At 43.4% G+C, this 20539-nt stretch overlaps 1 protein-coding gene across 1 annotated transcript in view; it reads left to right on the forward strand.

The window, feature by feature from the left end:
- The window catches only part of LOC132391940 (dedicator of cytokinesis protein 2-like), a 1209929-nt gene that overhangs the window by 1175331 nt on the left and 14059 nt on the right, over positions 1-20539 (forward strand). The window contains exons 45-49 of the mRNA XM_059965744.1: positions 2852-3028; positions 6499-6582; positions 8299-8436; positions 9828-9976; positions 17124-17283. Of these exons, the coding sequence (XP_059821727.1) occupies positions 2852-3028; positions 6499-6582; positions 8299-8436; positions 9828-9976; positions 17124-17283 (708 nt within the window). The remainder of the gene's footprint in view (positions 1-2851; positions 3029-6498; positions 6583-8298; positions 8437-9827; positions 9977-17123; positions 17284-20539) is intronic.

The raw sequence follows: 20539 nt of genomic DNA on the forward strand, positions 1-20539 counted from the left end.
TGAGATAGAGGATAGGCACTTTCAGCCCTTTAAGCTGCGATGCCCAGCAACCCCCGATTTAAACCTAGCTTCATCACAGGATAATTTACAATTAACCCTTGTGGTGTGGGATTTCAGGATTCCTGAACTTCCTGCCTGATGGTAGCTGTGAGAAGATAAGCATAGCCCGGGAAGGTGAGGGTCTTCGATGATGGGTTTTGCCTTCTTGAGGCAGTGCCACGTGTATAGCACTGCGCAAAATCTCAGGCCCACATATCTATATAGTCAGGATCCCTACAACTTTTGCACAGCACTGTATATTATGTCTTTCCAGTTACCAAACCACACTAATATTAATCTAAGCTAATACAAAGCTAAGTACTCTTATTTCTGTTTCCCAACCACCTTCCTATTTTAACCATATATAGTACCATGCAGAGTTTTAGGCACACTAGCTATATAGCTGTGCCTAGGACTTTTGCGTAGCATCGTAGATACTGCCATTGGTGGGGAGGGATGTATTGAGCAGAATCCACCATTCTCTGCAGCTTCTTAACGTTCTTGCACATTCAAATTTCTGTACCAGACCATGATGCAGCCAGCCAGATACTTTCAGAGGTACACTTGTAGAGGTTTATGGGAATACACTGGTATAGATCGTAACTGGGTGATTGACAGGAAACAGCAAGTTGGAATCAATTAGTCTTTTTTTGGGTGGGACATAGTAAGTAGTGAGGAACCCCAGGATTGGTGTTTGTGCTTCAGCCTTGCAGGACATCATTGATTTGGATAAGGAAAACAGATATAATAATTTTTGGTTTGACTATGACACAGAACTAGTTGCAGCTGTGAACAGCAAGATGGAAAGAAAACTTGAAAGTGGACAAACACTTGCGGATAATCTAAAGAAAACTTTGACAAACTTCTATAGATGCACATTGGAGACCAACCTAACTGGCTGCATGACAGCTTGGTATGGAACCAACAATGCCCATGAATGAAGGGCGGGGCGTGCGAAATTACTGGAAGTTAAAGAAATCAACGTTCATGCCTTCAGGTTGATCACAGAAAAAGAACAGCGACAATAACAATTCCCAACTCCCTCCTCCTCTGCAGAAAAAAAACAAAGCAGCAGTACAATTCCTGCTAAGTCCCATATATAAGATTGTGTGGCCCTTCCACACACGCACCCCAGATTATTTATTCCCAAAATCATGCATTGCAGCAGTCGGTATTGCTGCCTTATGGCTCAAGGGTTCAATCCCAACCACGAGCGTCACCTCCATGGAGTTCACCCACTCTCCTCGTGACCACATGGGCAAAAATTCTGGCATGATGATGCACTGTATAAAATCTTGGCTTGGCCACACTTGGGGTATCAGCATGCAGTTCTGGTGCAGAAGGGGTTTCCCAGGACGCTGCCGAGTACGGAGAAGTTGGACAAACTCGGATTCTTCTCTCTGGAGAGTCAGAGAAGAAGATTAGAAAATCAGGATCCCTTTTCAGGGCAGGAAAGTTACATTCTGGGGGCTGGGGCATAGCTTAAAATGAGAAGGGAAAGTTTAAGGGAGATCTGCGGAGTGTGTCTTCTACACAGAAGGAGGGATTTGCCTGGAATAATCTGCTGAGGTAATGGTGGAAGCAGATTTGATAGCTGCATTCAAGAGCCTTTTAGATTGGCACATGAATATAGAGTGAATGGGTGGATACAGGCAATGTGCAGACAGAAGAGATTAGTTTAATTTGACATCATGCTGGGCACAAATATCGTGGGCCGTAGGACCTATTCCCGTGCTGTACTGTTCTGCAGTTTTTCCTCTGACCCTCTTTGACCACTGATTAAAATGTGTTATTGCCAGAGTGAATCAGGATTTCATTGTTCAGTCAGGTTAAGAGTCAGATCAGGTTATTGTCATTTACACCAGAATGCAATGAACTTCCGTGCTTGAGTGAAACTCACCAAGTAATCCGAAGAAATAAATGTAACGGTAAGTACGACTAGTGCAGAACGACAGAATCTGCAAAGATCACCACACAAAGTGAAGTTGCTATTAGTGCACAACAGCAGAATCCTAATAATTACAGGAGCCTGCAGCAGTTTAACTCAATCTGATTACTTACACAGGCACGATCAAATGGCAAATGTCATTCACCAGAATCTTGCTTTAAAATACAAACTCATAAAAGAAACTATACTTTACTATAAATACAGGTCTGATTCTGTTTTAGAGTCAAAGTCCCACAAATTATATTATGACATCCATTATCACAGATAGTGCATCCACAATAACCGTACCGATATAATAATACAGGATAAACAAGCAAGATCAACTTACAATATAGCCATTCCAAACACACATAACTTACAGAAATAAGTATTTGAAAAACTCCAGAAATATGTGGAAATAAAAAAGGAAATTAAAAGACTTTGGAACATTAACAGGGAAGGTCCCGATAGTAATATCTACAACTGGTCTCATCCCAAAGGCACTACACAATAGCATTAAACAATTAGACCTACACAGCAATATCTACGTAAATCTCCAGAAAGCCACAATACTAAACACCACTAGAATAGTTCAAAAGTTCCCAGCCATTGAAAAATGAGTGTCCTTGGCTATGCCCATACCTCATGTTTTAGCAGCTTCAGTGAAGAAAAAAAATACAGCAATTAGTAATAAATAAACAAATAGGGAAATAAATTCTGCTGAACATAAGTTGTAGAGTTTTTGAGGACATAGTCCTTGAGTCCATAGTTTGTAGAATCAGTTCAGTGTTGAGATGAATGAAGTTATCTATGTTGACTTTGTCTCTCTGGAAATTTGATCCTCGCTTTCTGTATGAATTTATTGGTGGCTTTTGTGTTCCGCAGACCTGTATAAGTCCATTGGAAAATGCCATCGAAACAATGCAGACCAGCAATGAAAAGATTCTCACTCTGATCACCCAGCACCACAATGATCCGAACCTTTCCATCAACCCTCTGTCAATGCTTCTCAATGGCATTGTGGACCCTGCCGTGATGGGGGGCTTTGCCAAGTACGAAAAGGTGAGCTCATCGGTAACTCAACACAAGAAGGAAAGGAAGGTTTGTGTCTCCCGCTCACTGTCATGTCCCCAGGCACACTATGGTCTTGAGGTGTGGCTGTTACTGTGAGGTAGGAATTACAGTATGCCCATCTGCCACAGTGTGGCAGGGGAAAGATTTTCTTTATACATTGAGTGATGACTTCATTTGGTACCTCCTGTACCTAATAAAGTGGCCATGGAGTGTATGTTCGAGGTTTTCTGCTGCTGTAGCCGATCTACACATTGTCACATTGTATGTTCAGAGATGCTCTTCTGCACACTGCTGTTGTAATTTGAGTTACTGTTGCCCTGCTTGAAACAGTCTGACTGTTCTCCTCTGAACTCTCTCATTAACGAGGTGTTTTCACCCACAGAACTGCCACTTTCTAAATGTTTCTTTTTGCACCATTCTCTGTAAACTATAGTGGTAGTTGTGCATGAAAATCCCAGGGTTTCAGCATTTTCTGAGATACTCAAACCACTCTGTCTGGCACCAACAATCACTCCACAGTCAAAGTCACTTAGATCATATTTCTTCCCCATTCTGAGGTCTGGTCTGAACAACAACTGAACCTCTGGACCATGTCTGCTTGCACTTATGCCTTGAGTTGCTGCCAAGTGATTGGCTGATTAGGTATTTTCATTAACGAGCAGTTGTATGGATGTGCTTAATAAATTAGCCACTGGGTATCTACAGGAGGTTCATCTGTATAAAAGCCCAAAATCACACTCTACCAGGCTCAAGGCCAGCTTCTACCCCACTGTTATAAAACTATTAAACAGACTCCTCATAAAATAAGATAGACTCTTGACTTCATAGCCTTCCTCATTGTGATTTTGCTCTTCGTTGTTAACCTGCATGAAATTTCTCTGTAGCTGTCACACTTTATTCTTCATTCTGTTAATGTTTTACCTTTTACTACTTCAATGAGTCCATAAGATGATAAGGTATAGATGCAGAATTAATCGATTTGGCCTATCGAGTCTGCTCTGCCCTTTAACCATTTCCCTCTCAGCCCCAATTTCCTGGCTTCTCCCTGTAACCCTTCATACACTGTCTAAACAAGTACCTAGCAGCCTCTGCCTTAAATATACTCAATCACTTGGCCTCCACAGCCGTCGGTGGCAGTGAATTCCACAGATTCACCACTGTCTTGCTAAAGAAATTCCTCCTCATCTCCAGTCTAAATGGACACCTCTCTATTCTGAGGCTGTGCCCTCTGGTCTTAGACTCCCCCACCACAGGAAACAACCTCTCCGCATTTGCTCTGTTGAGGCCTTTCAATATTTGATAGGATTCCGTGATATCCTCACCTCATACTTCTGAATTCCAGGGAATACAGGTCCAGAGCCATCAATTGATCCTCTTGTGATAAGCCTTTCAATCCCGGATTCATTTTTGTAAACCTCTTTGAACCCTCTCCAATGTCAGCACATCCTTTCTTAGATAAGGGGTCCAAAACTGTTCACTACACTCCAAATGAGGCCTTGCCAGTCCCTTATAAAGCCACAACATTAAGTCCTTGCTTTTATATTCTAGTTCTCTCGAAATGAATGCTAACATTGCACTTGCTTTCCACACCACCAACTCAACCTGCAAATTAACCTTTATGAAATCCTACACGAGAACTCCCAAGTCCTTCTTCACCTCAACACACTGTGTAATGATTTGATCTGTACGATCAGTATGCAAGCCAAGCTTTTCACTGTATCTCAGTGCATGTGACATTAATAAACCAATTCCAACACGTATACCAAGATGAAGTGAGGAACTTTTGATTTGCATGCCATCTTGACAGATCATTCCATACTCTGAGATACTATAAAGGAATAAGTACAGAGAAACACACACAGAATGCTGAAGGAACTCAGCAGCATATTTGGAAATGAATCAATGGTCAATGTTTTCGGGCAAGACCTTCCTTCAGGACCGGAATATAAGAGAGAAGTCAGAATAAAAAGGTTGGGGAGGGGAGGGAAAGGAGTACAAGCTAGCAGTGATAAATGAGATCAGGTGAGGAGGAAGTTGGGGGTGAGGGAGAGATGGGGTTGAAGTGAGAAGCTGGGTGGTGATAGGTGGGAAAGGTAAAGGACTGAAGAAGTAAGAATATGATGGGAAAGCAGAGTGAGTTATGGAAGAAAGAAGAGGAGGGAGGGCACAAAAGGTAGGTTATAGGGAGGTAAAGAGAAGTGGTAAGAGGTTACCCAGATTGAGGCATGGGAGAAGAGAGAAGGGGAGGGAAAAGAAAATACCAGGAGTTAGAGAAGTCAATGTGCATGTCATCAGGTTGGAAACTATCCGGGCAGAAAATAAAGTGTTGCTCCTCCAACTTGAGTGTGGCCTCGCTGTGGCGGTAGTTGAGGTCATGGACAAACATTTTGGAATGGGAATGGGGAAGCAGAATTAAAATGGGTGGTCACTGAGAAATCTTGCCTGTAGTGGTGGAACAGAGTGCTACAACAGTAGAGAAAGTGCAGTGCAGGTTGTTAAGTGAAGTACAGGGGCAGAAACGGCGAGGCAACGCTTCACCTGTGAATCTGGTGGGGTCATCTATTGTATCTAGTGCTCCCGATATGGCTTCCGCTACATTGGTGAAACCTGATGTAAACCTTGAAACCTTGATGACAAGGGGGACCACCATGTCGGTCACTTCCACTCCACCTGCCAAACGTGAACCCAATACTTTAATTCTGATTCCCATTCTGACGTGTCAGTCCATGGCACTCACTTATGTCACAATGAAGCCAATCTCAGGTTGGAGGAGCAACACCTCATCTTTCATCTAGGTAGCCTCCAGCCTGATGGCATAAATATTAATTTCTTCCTACAATAATTTTTCCCTCCCCCTCCCCTCTTCTATACCCCACTCTGGCCTCTTACCTCTTCTCACCTGCCTATCACTCCTTCTGGTGCCCCTCCTCCTTCCCTTTCTCCTCTGGTCCACTCTCCTCTCCTATCACATTCCTTCCTCTCCAGCCCTTTACTTTTCCTACCCACGTGGTTTCACCTTTCTCTTTCCCCTCCTCCCACCTTTTTATTCTGGCATCTTCCCCCTTCATTTCCAGTCCTGAAGAAGGGTCTCGGCCCAAAACATTGATCTGCTGAGCTCCTCCAGCTTTTTGTGTATATTGCTTAAGATTTTCAGCGTCTGCAGAATTTCTTGTGTTTAAGATTATGATGCTTAAGAGTTCATCGTTTAGCATGAGAAGTCCAATCAAGAGTCTGATGGTAATGGGATAGAAACTATCATGGTATGTACTCTAAGAAGATTTTTCATCTTCTTCCCAGTGGGAGAGAGGAGAAAAGAGACTGGCTGGAGGTCTCACCTCATCTTCTGCCCAATGGGAGAGAGAATAGAATGTATCAGCATAGCATTCCGATGGAATTCAAAAGGGTGACAAAGAGTTGATTAGGGTTTTCATCTGACGCTGGGCCATTTTACCCCTTAGGCGTTCTTCACTGAAGAATATATGAGCAGCCATCCTGAAGACATGGATAATATTACAAAGCTAAAGGATCTCATTGCCTGGCAGGTAAGCAGAGCACAAATGCTTATAATAACTGAAGATTAAAGATGTCATTTCCAGTACATAAGTGTAAAGGAGAACAAAATAATTTTTACTCTGGATCACAATAATTTAAAAAAATGAGATAGTTTTTCTACATAGATCTATTCTAAGTCCATAAACCTATAAACTGACGCTCCACCATTTGCTCATGGAATGTCTATTTTCCCTCTCAACCCCATTTTCCTGCCTTTTCCCCATAACCTTAAACACCCTTGAGAATCAAAAACCTATCAAATTCCACTTTAAATATGCCCAATGACTAGGCATCCTTCCTTACCAAAATCTATCAGTAGTGTCTTCCGTTCCATTATCGCTCAGGTTTTAGTGCAGGTGGTTTCAGACCGAGAGAATCTCCAAGAGGAAATAAGACGATTACGCACAATGTTCCTACAGAATGGCTACAAGATAAAGGAAATCAATTGAGCCCTTAAGGGGGCCGACAGAAAAACCAGGAAACCTAACAACGAGGAGGAACCCGTCACTACTGCCTGCTTTCCACATATTTCCATGGTTTTGGAAGGATCAGCAGGATCCTGAAGAAATACTGGATTAATACCATTCACAAACCTATAAGGAAGTTAAAATGACTTCTTATGTGGTTTGGGTCAAAGATGACTGAGGACTCAGTGACTCAGACTGGCGTGAATGCAGAGCAGTGTGTGTTGGCCAGATGGGGCACACGGTGGAAACCCATATCAAGGAACACAGGAAGTGTGTCCGTTTGGGTTACCCGGAGAAATCGGCGGTAACAGAACTCTGGATTCACAATGGCCATAGGACTGTTTTGACGGCACAAAACTACTGTACCACGCCAGTGGCTTTTGGGACCTCCTGGTGAAGGGAGCCATTGAAATAAAACTAGGAGAAAGAACTTTAACAAAGTTAAAGGTCTTGGTCTAGGAAAGAACCGGAATTTGATTGTAAACAAGGTGGTACAGTGAAAACCTGATTGGATGAAGACTAACCAATCAGAAGAAATGGAGTGTATAAATACCACTGGAAATTGACGTGCCCAGGCATCATCTCAGATAAAGGTGGCAGAGTCTGTCATCAAAATGTCATTTAAAATCGATACCTATACCTGGCTGGAAGCCCGAGAAGAGTTTATTTGTCAGATACTCTGGGAAAGCACTAAATCTGTTCACTCTGAACCTTCTCGATCAAACTGTTCATCATTTTAGACACCACAACTTGGATTTTGCCCTTCAGACCACACAGCACTCTGACTTGGAACTATATTAACATTCTTTTGCTGCCATTGAGACAAAATTCTGGAACTACCTACCTAACAGACTGTGGGTCTACCTACCCCTGAAGATCTATAGCTGTTGTAGACTGCTCAGCTTCTTAAAGGCAATTGATGATGGTTCAGCCAGTGAAGCCATTTCCCTTGAATGATTAAAAATGTCTGTTAGGTCAGTCCTCAAATGCATGTTTTCAAGGACTTTTCCAAATTGGCTAAGTTGGCAAACCTGTTGTCCCATATGAGTCTTCATTTAAAGCCGAGGGTGGATCATTGCTAGGACTCTTGCTTCTGAGCCAGATAATAACTCCAGATGCACCTCTCCCTCATCCCACCTGCCTGCTGAGACCCCTTGCTGGTTCGAGTCCCCACTATCGCCCTGCCTCCCTTGTGTTCTGCTAACAGATCTCATCATTCTTCATTCTCTCCCCCTGAAGATCCCATTGCTGACAGAGGGGATCAGGATCCACAAAAAGAAGGTCACGGAAGCCCTGAAGCCATTCCACGATCGAATGGAGGAGTGTTTTGCTCAGCTGAAGACCAAAGTGGAGAGTCAATATGGAGTGCGGGATCTGGTGAGTCTAACCGGGTGGGGGTGCGAGTCATGGCTGAGAGATTGAGGGGCAGGGGGTAAAGTTCACTGGTGTTGTGAGGTCATTGGTGTTATAGAGTTGTACAGCATGGAACCAGTCCCTTGCGCCCAACTGGTCCATCCTGACCACGATACCCACCCTAGCTAGTCCCATTTAATGGTGTTTGATCCCTGGTCTTCAAAACCTTTCCAATCGATGTATCCATCCAACTGTGACAATAGTAGTGCAGCGATTAGTGCAACACTATTACAGCTCGGGGTATCAGCGTTCAGAGTTCAGTTCTGACGTTGCCTACTTTATCAAGCACTTCCAAGTACCTGAAATGATAGACTGCAACATCTTCCCAACCACAGAAGTCTCGATAACTGGCCCATAATTTCCTTTTCTTCTGCCTCCTTCCCTTCTTAAACAATTTGTTCATTCCTCTCCAAAATGTGTGGGTTTCCTCCCGGTGCTCCAGTTTCCTCCCACATTTCAATGACATACTGCTTCGTAGGTCATTGTAAATGATCATTTGGATGGTTAGCACAAGTTCTTCAGGAAGTGAATGAGCACGTAGACCAGGCCAGTCGGAAGAGATGGTTGGGTTCATGTGAGAAATAACTCGTGAAGAATACTCCAAGGTGCAGTTTCCTTGTAGCGAAACAAGGAAATGGGTTTGATGTAAAGTGGTCTGCCCATTCGCTCCAACACATGACTCTGTTTTGCACCCAGATTTAATATTGAAGTCACTGCTGTGGCCAGGTAAGTGACTCAACCTCAAATGTGGCATAGTTATGTAGATTACAGGAAGCATAGTACTTTTCCGCAGGCCATTCAGCCTACGTGGCTTGTTCCTGTTCATGCTTCAGATGATCCTCCAGAAAAAGTCATCTTTTATCCATCACTTCCTGTATCTCCTGGACACCTCCCTTAATGACACCTAAACATCAGGTCTTAACCGATGCCATATCTTATGAGGGCATAACTTCGCCTGCTCGTTCAGCCATGACAACGGTAGCGTAGCGATTCGTGCAACCCTATTACAGCTTGGGGCACACATACAATGCTCCTTCACCTGAAGTCCTGATGAAGGGTGTTGGTCTGAAATGTCAATGTTTATTCATTTCCATAGATACTACCTGACTTGCTGAGCTTCTCCAGCTCCTCCAGATCTTTCCACGCTGCACTATTTTACTCTTTGTTTAGGACTTTTGTAAAAGATTCAGAACTCACCCTGGCTTCAGATTGAACAAGGAGAAGAAATCAGGCCTGATTTATTTTTGCCTCTCCATAATCTCTAACAAGGGACTCATATAAAGAAGAAAATGTTTTGCCATCTTGAGCCTGAGTTCCTGCAAATAATGACCTTTGTGTCCAATGATCTTTTCCAGTCATTTTCCGAAGAGAGGCGAGGAGGGAGCGGAGTCGGGAACAGACCTCGTTCGATGATCCGATCCTATCGTCCTCTGTCAGTTATCTCCTCGGGTTCCTCGAGTTCCATGAGTTTTGAGAAGGAATCGCCCAAGGCAGTTGGGGACGGGTACGTAAAGAGAGAACTGATGTACTTCAAGTCTTCAAAAATCCATAAGACCATAAGACATCAGGTCTGCTCTGCCATTCCATCGTGGCTGGTTTATGATCCCTTTTAACTTTCATCCCCTGTATTCTCCTCATAAACTTTAATGCCCTCACTAATCAAGAACCTCCCAATCTCTGCTTTAAATATACCCAATGATTTAGCCTCCACAGCTGTCACTGGCAATGAATTCCACAGTTTCACAAACCTCTGGCTAAAGAAATTCTTCCTTAATTCTTTTCTAAAGGGACATCTTACTATTCTGAGGCTATGCCTAGACTCGCCTACGACAGTGAAACACCCTGAAGCAGGAAGAAAGCCCAGAGAATGCAGCTGTGCTGTTTGTATCACTGTTAGTGTCCTATGCCCTCTTCTGAAAATACCAACAAAACATGATGAAAGCATGGATAGTGTAGAGATTAGGAAACTTTTCCTCTCAATAGAAGTACTAATAACTGTGAGATTGCTGCCTTCTTAACCTTCTTCTAAGAGAAGTTTAGAGGGGAACTGAGGAAGATTTTTTTTCACCCTGGGGGTGATTAGAAGCAGAATGCATTGCCTAAGTAGGTTGTGGAGGAAAGTACTCACACAACCTTTAAGAAGGATATGAATAGGCTAGAGAGTGTGCAGAAGAGACTCTCAAAGATGTTGCCTTAACTGGGTGGTTTGAGTTTATAATGCTGTTTACATTGTAAATCATGGTGGTATTCATGTATTTATGCACATTTTGATCCGTATCTGTACTTTAAATTCCAAGTTTAGTTTTTATGTATGTAACTCTTTATTCTTATAATTCAAGAGGATTAGAATATTAAAGCAAGAATGTAATGTTGAGACTTTATAAAGCACTAATGAGGCCACGCTTGTAGTATTGTGAGCAGTTTTGAGCCCCTTCTCTTAGAAAGGGTGTGCTGAAACTGGAGAGGGTTCAAAAGAGGTTCACGAAAATGATTCCAGGATTGAATGGCTTGTTAACTGAAGAGCATGTGATGGCTGTGGGCCTGTATTCATGGGATTTCAGAAGAATGAGGGGGAACATCAATGAAACCTGTCAAGTGGTGAAAGACCTTGATAGAGTGTTTCCTTGAAGAGGGTGTTTCCTGTGGTGGGAATGTCTAAGACCAGAGGACACAGATTCAAAATGGGGGGGGGGGGGGTCCTTTCAGAACGGAGAAGAGGGGGAATTTCTTTAACATTGGAGTATTGAATCTGTGAAATTCATTGTCACGGGCAGCTGTAGTTGATAGATTCTTGATTGGTCATAGCATGAAAGGATAGGCGGAGAAAGCAGGAGATTGGGGCTGAGAGGAAAAATGGATCAGCCATGATGAAATGACGGAGCAGATTCTGTATCTTATGGTCTTAATGTAATAAAGCTGATAGCTGAATCTTAAGGAGATATCAGATCAATTAGACAACACACACACAATTCTGCAATAACTCAGCAGACCAGGCAGTCTCTAAGGAAGGGAATAAACAGTTGATGTTCCAGGCTGAGACCTTTCATCAAGGTGACATGTGTTGCTCAAGATTTCCAGCATCTGCAGACCTCTTGCATCTTTGCATGAACTCGGACAGTTTTCATTGGAGTGAAGGAGGCTGAGGGCTGATCTTATCATGGCTTATAAAACCATGAGTGGGATGGGTAAGATAAAAGGTCATACTTTTCCCCAATGTATGGGGGTCAAAAACTAAAGGATGTAGGTTTAAAGGGAGGGGGTGGATGAAAGGAATCTGAGGGACTAGTTTCAGAGGGATGATGGTGGGATTTTAACATCAAAGGATATAATTTGTATCAGAAGGACAGGCAAGAAGGAATAGGCGGTGGTGTGGCTCTGTTGTTAAGTGATGAAATTACATCTTTAGAATGAGACGACACAGGATCAAAGAATGTCAAATCTTTGAGTGTGGAGTTAACAAACCACTTGGGGATTATATATAGGACTTCAAATAGTAACCAAGATGTTGGGTTGAAATTGCAAAGGGAGCTGGAGAGGGCATGTAATAAGGGTAATGATACAACTCTAATGGGAGACTTCAATATGTAAAGCGATTGGGAAAATCAGGTTGGTATCAGATCTCAAGAGAAAGAATTTATTGAATGCTTACGAGATGACTTTTTAGAGCAGCTTGTGCTTGAGCTCACTCGGGGAAAGACTATCTTAGATTAGGTGTATGTAATAACCTAGATCTTATAAGGGGGCTTAATGTAAAGGAGCATGGACATGTTCAGCACAGCCTTGTGGGCCGAAGGGTCTGTATTGTGCTGTAGGTTTTCTGTGTTTGTATCTTTCTATGAACCCTTATGAATCCTTAGTGATCATAATATGATTGAATTAATACTGCAATTTGAGAGGGAGAAGCATAGCTCACATGTATCGGAATGAAATAAAGGGAATTACAGAGTCATGAGAGAGGAGCTTGCCCAGGTGGATTGGAGGAGGATACTGGTGTGGATGATGGCAGAGCAGAGATGGCTGAAGTTTTTGGGAATAGTTTACAAGGCGCAAGATAGGTATGTCCCACAGAAGTTGTTCTCAAGTGGCAGGGGTAGGCAACTGTGGCTGACAAGATAAGTTAAGGACTGCGTAAAACCCAAGGAGAGGACATATAAAGTAGCAAAAGTGTGTAGGAAGTTGGATGATTGGGAAGCTTTTAAAATCCAACAAAATTTAAGAGACTCGTAGATAGTACATGATGTTTAGAAAAATAGAGGGCTATGCAATAAGGAAATTCTCGGCAGCTTCTAGAGTAGGTTATATGGTCGGCACAACATTGTGGGCTGAAGGGCCTGTAATGTGCTATAGATTTTAATGTTCTATGTTCTAAAAGGCAGCTAAAATGTGATAAGAAGGGAAAAGATGAAATATAAGGGCAAAATAGCCAATAATATAAAACAGGATACAAAAGCATTTTTTACAGTTATATAAAGAGGAAAAGGTAAGTGAGAGTTGATATTGGAAAATGATGCTGATGAGGTAGTATTGGGGGATAAAGAACTGGCAGATTAATGTAATGGGTACTTTGCATCGTCTTCACTGTGGAGGACACTAGCTGTGTGCCAGAGGTCCATGAGTGTCAGGGAGCAGGAGTGAGTGCCATTGCTATTACAAAAGAAAAAGTGCTAGGCAAACTCAAAGGTCTTAAGGTGGTTAAGTCACCTGGACCAGATGGACTGAATCCCAGAGTCCTGAGAGAGGCTGCAGAAGAGATACCGGATGCATTGGTCATGATGCTTCAAGAATCACTTAATTCTGGCATGGTCCGGGAGGAATGGAAGATTGCAAATGGCACTCCACTCTTTAAGAAAGGAGGAAGACAAAAGAAAGGGAATTATGAGCCAGTTAGTCTGACCTCACTGCTTGGGAGGTGTTGGAGTCTATTATTAAGGATGAGGCTTTCAGGTACTTGGAAACTAATGATAAAGAAAGTCAAAGTCAGCATGGTTTCTGTGAAGGGAAATCTTGCCTGACAAATCTGTTAGAGTTCTTTGAGGAAGTATCAAGCAGGGTGGATAAAGGAGAGGCACTGGGTTTTTCAGAAGACATTTGATAAGGTGCTACACATGAGACTGCTTTGTAAGATATAATCCTGTGGCGCTACAGGAAAGATACTAGTATGGATAGAGAGATGGCTGATAGACAGGGGCTGGTTGGCTGCCAGTGACTAGTGGTGTTGCTCAGGGATCAGTATTGGGGCTGCTACTTCAGTAGTTCAATAGGTACGTTTAATGTCAGAGAAATGTATACAATATACATCCTGAAATTCTTTTTCTACTCAGACATCCACAAAAACAGAGGAGTGCCCCAAAGAATGAATGACAGTTAAAACATTCGAGCCCCAGCTCCCCCCCACACACAAGCAGCAGCAGGGCAACGACCCCCCCCCCCACCCCCACCGGCAAAAAGCATCAGCACCCTCCACCAAGCACTCAAGCATGCAGCAAAGCATCATTACACAGACCTGCAGTACCCTAAAGACTACTCGTTCACCTGATAATTTGACATAACACAGGCTCTCTCTCTCTCCCTAATAAGGGAAAAAGAGGTGTCCCTGTTTCATAGCGAGAGGGGAGACATAACAAACAACTCGCTGATTTACAATGTGTTGTTTTTTCCGAGCTCTGCGCCCAGAGAGTCGGCACCAAAAGGGCGCAGCTGTCCAGGCACACAACCCCTGGCAGCTAACCTGCTGCTCCCGATGTTCTGTGTTCTCCCGTGATGCTTCAGTCAGGGGCACCGGCCTAGAGTCAGCACGCCCCCAGAGCCCCAAAATACTGGAGCCCTGAAGACACGCTCGCCTTCCAGGCCGCATCCTTGGGATATCAAAAAGCGGCCAATCGTGAGGCCCTCATAGCGGGTCCCATTCCACACTTTTCACATTGTTTGTCAGTGATTTGGATAATGGAATTAATGGCTTTATGGCAAAGTTTGCAGATGGTACGAAGGTGGGCAGAGGGATAGGTAGTGCTGAGGATTGTAGCAGGACTTAAACAAGTTGGAAGAATGGGCAAAAAAGTGGCAGATGGAATACAATGTTGGGAAATGTACAATAATGCATTTTGGGAAAAGAACAATAGCGCGGACTGTTATCTAAGTGGGGAGAAAATTCAAACATCAGAGGAGCAGAGGGACTTATTCCCTGAAGGTAAATTTACAGGTTAAGTAAGGCAAATGCAAAGTTGGCATTTTTTTCAAGGGGAATAGAATATAAAAGCAAGCAGATAATGCTGAGGCTTTATAAGACACTAGCCAGGCCACACTTGGAGTATAGTTGACAGTTTCGGGCCCTATATCTCAGAAAAGATGTGCTGTCATTGGAGAGAATCCAGAGGATATTCATGAGGATGATTCTGGGAATGAAGGGGTTAACATATGAGGAGTGTTTGGCAGCTTTAGGCCTATACTCAGTTAAAATTGAAGGGCAATTTTTTAGAACAGAGGTAAGGAGGAATTTTTTAGCTAGAGAGTAGTGAATCTGTGGAATCCTCTGCCACAGACTGCGGTGGAGGCCAAGTCCATGGGTACATTTAAGGCAGAAGTTGATAGTTTCCTGATTGGTCCGGCTATCAAATGGCGAGAAAGCAGGTGTATGGGGTTGAATGGGATCTGGAGTCAGTCGTGATGGAATAGCAGAGCAGACTTGATGGGCTGAATGGCTGAATTCTTCTCTTATTTATGGTTTTATATGGAACGAGCTGCAGCTGAAGTGGTAGTGCCAGGTATAAATGTGTAAAGCATGTTTGGTTGGGTACATGGATGGAAATTATTGAGAGGATTATGAGCCAAACGTAGGCAAATGGGTTTAGCTCAGATAGTCACCTTGGTTGGCATGGTCAAGTTGGGCCAAATGGTCCTTTTATATATTCCATGTTGCTTTGTTCTCAATGATGTCATCAGGAAGAACGTATGGGAGCCTCTGGACTCACACAGCCAGGCTCAAGGAACAGTTCTTACCAATCATATCTCTGTCTCTTGAACCAAAAGGGATAACTTCACTCACATTCACTTGCCCCATCATTGAAATATTCCCACAACCTTTGGACTAACTTTTACGGACTTCATCTCATATTCTCGATATTTATTGTTTGTTTATTTATTACTATAGAGTCACAGAAAAGTACAGCATAGGGCATGAATGGTTGTGTTGAGAAGGCAGGAGAAAGGGCTTGAGAGGGAAATGGACCATCCATGACTTAATGGCAGAGCAGACTCAATGGGCTGAATAGCCTAATTCTGCTCTTGTGTCTTATGGTTACAAGCCAAGTGCTAGTAAAGGGGATTATTGTAGATGGGTAACAGATCATTCATACGGTGGGCTGAAGGTCCTGTTTCTATATGGTATGATTTTATGCACTGTTGCTCATATATCATCCCTGGTTCTCCCCAACCATCAGCACTGTGAGAGCACCTTCATCAAGCGGACATCTCACCATTAGCTTCCCATTCAGAAAGTTAGTAAAACAAAATATAAAGAGAGGTTTTTGGGCTCTGATTGGGCTTATCTCTTTGGAGTGAAGGATGAAGACAGGTGACTTGATAAAGGTGTACAAGATGATTAGAGGCATAGATAATGTGGGTAGCCAGAGGCCTTTTCCCGGGGCAGAAGTGACTTGGGCATAATTTTAAGGAGGACAGAAATGGACGATGTCAGAGGTAGTTTTTTTGTCACAAAGATGGTAAGGGGTGAGTACATAGACATGCTGCCAGATGGTGCAGATATATTGGGAGCATCTAAGGAACTCTTAAACAAGCACATGGATAAAAATATGCCAAAAAGAGGAAGATTCAGTGAAATATGTTGTTTGCGTCAGTGACCATCTGCTGGGAGCACACTTCCAGCATCAAAATAGCATGCCCACTACTCTCCAACCCTAACCATACATCTCTGGAATGTGGGAGGAAACCAGTGCACCTGGAAAGGAAAGGAAACCCATGGGGAGGATGTACAAACTCCTTACAGACAGCAGCAGGAATTCAACACCAACTTTACAGCGGACTCTTTAAAGCATTATTGTAATCATAAAGTCTGCAGATGCTGGAAAGAATAAGCAGTCGACATTTCAAGCCAAGACCCTTCTTCAGGACTGGAATGGAAGGGGGAAGACAGCAGGACAAAATGGTGGGTGGGGGGTGGGGAGGGGAGAGCAGGGGAGCCAGAAGGTGATGTGTGACACCAGATACGTAGGGAAGGTAAAGGGCTGGAGAGAAGGAATCTGATAGGAGAGGAGAGTGGACTGTAGGAGGTAGGGAAGAGGAGGGCACCCAGGGAGAGGTGGTGGACAGGTGAAACGAAGTAAAAGGCCAGAGTGGGGAACAGAAGAAATGGAGTAAAGCATTCAGCTAACTGCTACACTACCATATTTCATGAACTGATTATAACCATGTTGAGATTTAAACTTTTAGTTGCACTTCAACAGGTGTGGACTCCGGCATACCAGACCATCACCACAGCCAGTGCATTGTTCCCATTTGATGCATTCACCCATAATATTGGAAACAGGGCGATCCCTGAGATCTTTCCCCATTTCCCAGGGTGCTCTAGTGACCACACCTCTGAATTGGAAGGTAACACGCCAATGTAATTTAACGTTAAGCATTGTTATTTGCAGTATGGAGCCACCGCTGCCGAGGAAACAAAGCTCTCGTTCCCTGGAGAGGTCCCTGGAAGGCATGGTGAAAGAGGTCGAGGATAAGAGGGGGAGAAGGGCCAGCGGAACATGCATCCCAATCAAGCCATCCATGTCTGCTGCACCCCAGGATGTTACTGAGGTGAGAGAATTTGACAGGCAGGTAAGGTTCCAGTGGAAGAGGAAGGCCCCACTTCCCAGTCTGTAGCAAACCTTTGAAAGGCTGGCTCATCTACTAGCAGAGGTATTTAAAGCATCCTTAGCCTGTCAGACCACAAGATGTAGGAGCAGAATTAGACCATTTGGCCCATCAAAACTACTCCGCCATTTCATCATGGCTGATCCATCTTTCCTCTCAGCTCCAATCTCCTGCCTTCTCCTCATATCCCTCATGTTCTGACAAATTATGAATCTATCATCCTCTGCCTTAAATATACTTGAATGCTCTGCCTCCTCATCTGCCTGTGGCAAAGAATTCTGCAGATTCACCACCCTCTGGCTAAAGAAATACCTCATTATCTGATAAAAGAGGACCACGCCCCCCTATTCTGAGGCTGTCCTCTGGAATTAGACTCTCCCACCATAGGGAACATCCTCTTCACATCCACTCTGTCAAGACCTTTCACCATTTGACAGGTTTCATTGATGTTACCCCTCATTCTTCTGAATTCCAGTGAATACAGTCCCAGAGCCATCACATGCTCTTCATATGACAAGCCATTCAATCCTGGAATCCTTTTCAAGAACCTCATTTGAACCATCTCCAGTTTCAGAACATCCTTTCTAAGACAAACTGCTCCCAGTGATGCCTCAACAGAGCTTTATGAAGTTTCAACATTACATCCTTTTTTTATATATTCCAGTCATCTTTAAATAAATGCTTACACATTGCATTTGCCTTCCTCACCACAGACTCAGTCTAAAAATTAACCTTTAGGGAGTCCTGTACAAGGACACCCAAGTCCCTTTGCACCAGTTTTTTTGTATTTCTCTTCATTTAGAACATAGTCAACCCATTCATTTCTTCTACCAAAGTGCATGGCCATTCACTTCCCGAAGCTGCCTAAAGCCTTCTGTGGCCTCTCTACTTCCTCAAAACTACCTGCCCCTCCAACTTTCTCCATATCACCTGCAAACTTTGCAACAAAGCCATCGATTCCATCATCCAAGTCATTAACGTATGGTAAAAAGAATCAGTCTCAGTACAGACCCTGTGGAACACCACTAGTCACTGACAGCCAGTCAGAAAAGGCTCTGTTTTTTCCCAAACTTTACCTCCTGCCAATCAGCTACTACTTTATCCATGCTAGAATCTTTCCTGTAATACCATGGGCTCGTAGCCTGTTAAGCAGCCTCATGTATGGTGCCTTGTCAAAGGCCTTCTGAAACTCCAAGTACACAACATCAACCAATTAACACACACAAAATGTTGGAGGAACTCAGCAGGCCAGGCAGCATCTATGGAAAAAAGTACAGTCGGCAGGCCAGGCAGCTTCTATGGAAAAAAGTACAGTCGGTGTTTCGGCTTGAAACGTCGACTGTACTTTTTTCCATAGATGCTGTCTGGCCTGCTGAGTTCCTCCAGCATTTTATGTGTGTTGCTCGGATTTCCAGCATCTGCAGAATTTCTCTGGTTTGTAACTTCAACCGATTCTCCTTTTTCTGTCCTGCTTGTTACTTCTTCAAAGAATTCCAACAGATCTGTCAGGCAAGATTTTCTTTGACGAAACCATGCTGACTACAGCCTATTTTATTTTGTGCCTCCAAGAACCCTAAAACCTCATTCTCAATAGTCAACTCCAACATCTTCCCAACCTCTGAGGTTAGACTAACTGGACTATAGTTTCCTTTATTCTGCCTCTCTCCCTTCTTGAAGAGGGGAGTGATATTTGCAATTTTTAGTTGCCTTCTGTTGGTTATTACAACTCCCAATCCTCTAACTTTCCATGAATCTTTGTTCTATTATATGCCCTCTCTTCGGCTTTTATGTTGGCTTTGACTTCTCTTGTTCGCCATGGTTATGTCATCTTTCCTTTAGAATACTTCTTCCTCTTTGGGATGTATATATCCTGTGCCTTCCAAATTGCTTCCAGAAATTCTAGCCATTGCTGCTCTGCCATCATCCCTGCCAGTGTTCTTTTCCAATCAATTCTGGCCAACTCATGGCCTCTGTAATTTCCTTTACTCCATTGTAATACTGATACATCTGTCTTTAGCTTCTCTTTCTCAAATTTCAGGGTGTATTTGATCATGTTATGATCACTTACCCCTAAGGGTTCTTTTACCTTAAGCTCTCTAATCAATTCTGGTTCATTGCACAACACCCAATCCAGAGTAGCTGATCCTCTCTTGGGATCAACCATGAGTTGCTCTAAGAAGCCATCTTATAGGCACTCTAGAAATTCCCCCTCCTGTAACCCAGCACCAACCTGATTTTCACAATATACCTGCATTTTGAAGTCCCCATGACTATTGTAACATTGCTGTTTTGACATGCATTTTGTTGTAATTTTTAGACCATATTGTTACAACTGTTTGGGAGTTCGTACACGTCTCCCATCAGGGTCTTTTCAACCTTGCAGTTCCTTAGCTCTATCCACAATGATTCAACACCTTCTTGACCCTATGTCACCTCTTCCTAATGATTTGAATTCAGTTTTTTACCAACCGGGCAATGCAACCTCTTCTGCCTTCCTTCCTATCTTTTCAATACCATGTGTATTCCAAGACATTAAGCTCCCAGCAATAATCTTTCAGCCATGATTCAGTGATGCCTACATATCTGCCAATCTGCAACCGTGCTGCAATCTGTATACTGCCTGCATTCAGATACAACTTCTTCAGTCCTGTATTAAGCCTTTCCGATTTTATCCATCTTTTCCGTTGCAATTCATCCTGTTGACTGTAACTTTGCCCTAGCAACAGCTTCTCCTCACTATACATTGCCTCTGTTCGTAAACCAGCTACCGCATCTTCAGCACTATTAACCAACTTTCCTACGATACCTATTGCATTTAAATGTAGGCAGCTCAGGACACTAGACACACCACGCTCAACTTTTTGATTCCTAACTTTGTCTGAAGTCTTACCAACATCTGCCTCCACTAACTGTTCTGGCACTCTAGTTCCCATCCCCCTGCAAACCCTCCCGTGCAGTATGAACAAGCCTTCCTGCTGGGATATTAGTCCACCGTCAGTTCGGGTGCAAACTGACCACTCTGTACATGTCCCACCTCCCTGGAAGAAGAGCCCAATGATCCAAAAATCTTATGCCCTCCCTCCTACACCAACTCCTTAGCCACCAACTAAACTGTATATTCTTCCTAGTTCTGGACTCACTGGCATGTGGCATGGGTAGCAATCCGGAAAATACAACCCTGGCAATCCTGCCCTTTAAC

Source organism: Hypanus sabinus, chromosome 3 (assembly GCF_030144855.1).
Source record: "Hypanus sabinus isolate sHypSab1 chromosome 3, sHypSab1.hap1, whole genome shotgun sequence".
Classification (NCBI taxonomy): domain Eukaryota; kingdom Metazoa; phylum Chordata; class Chondrichthyes; order Myliobatiformes; family Dasyatidae; genus Hypanus; species Hypanus sabinus.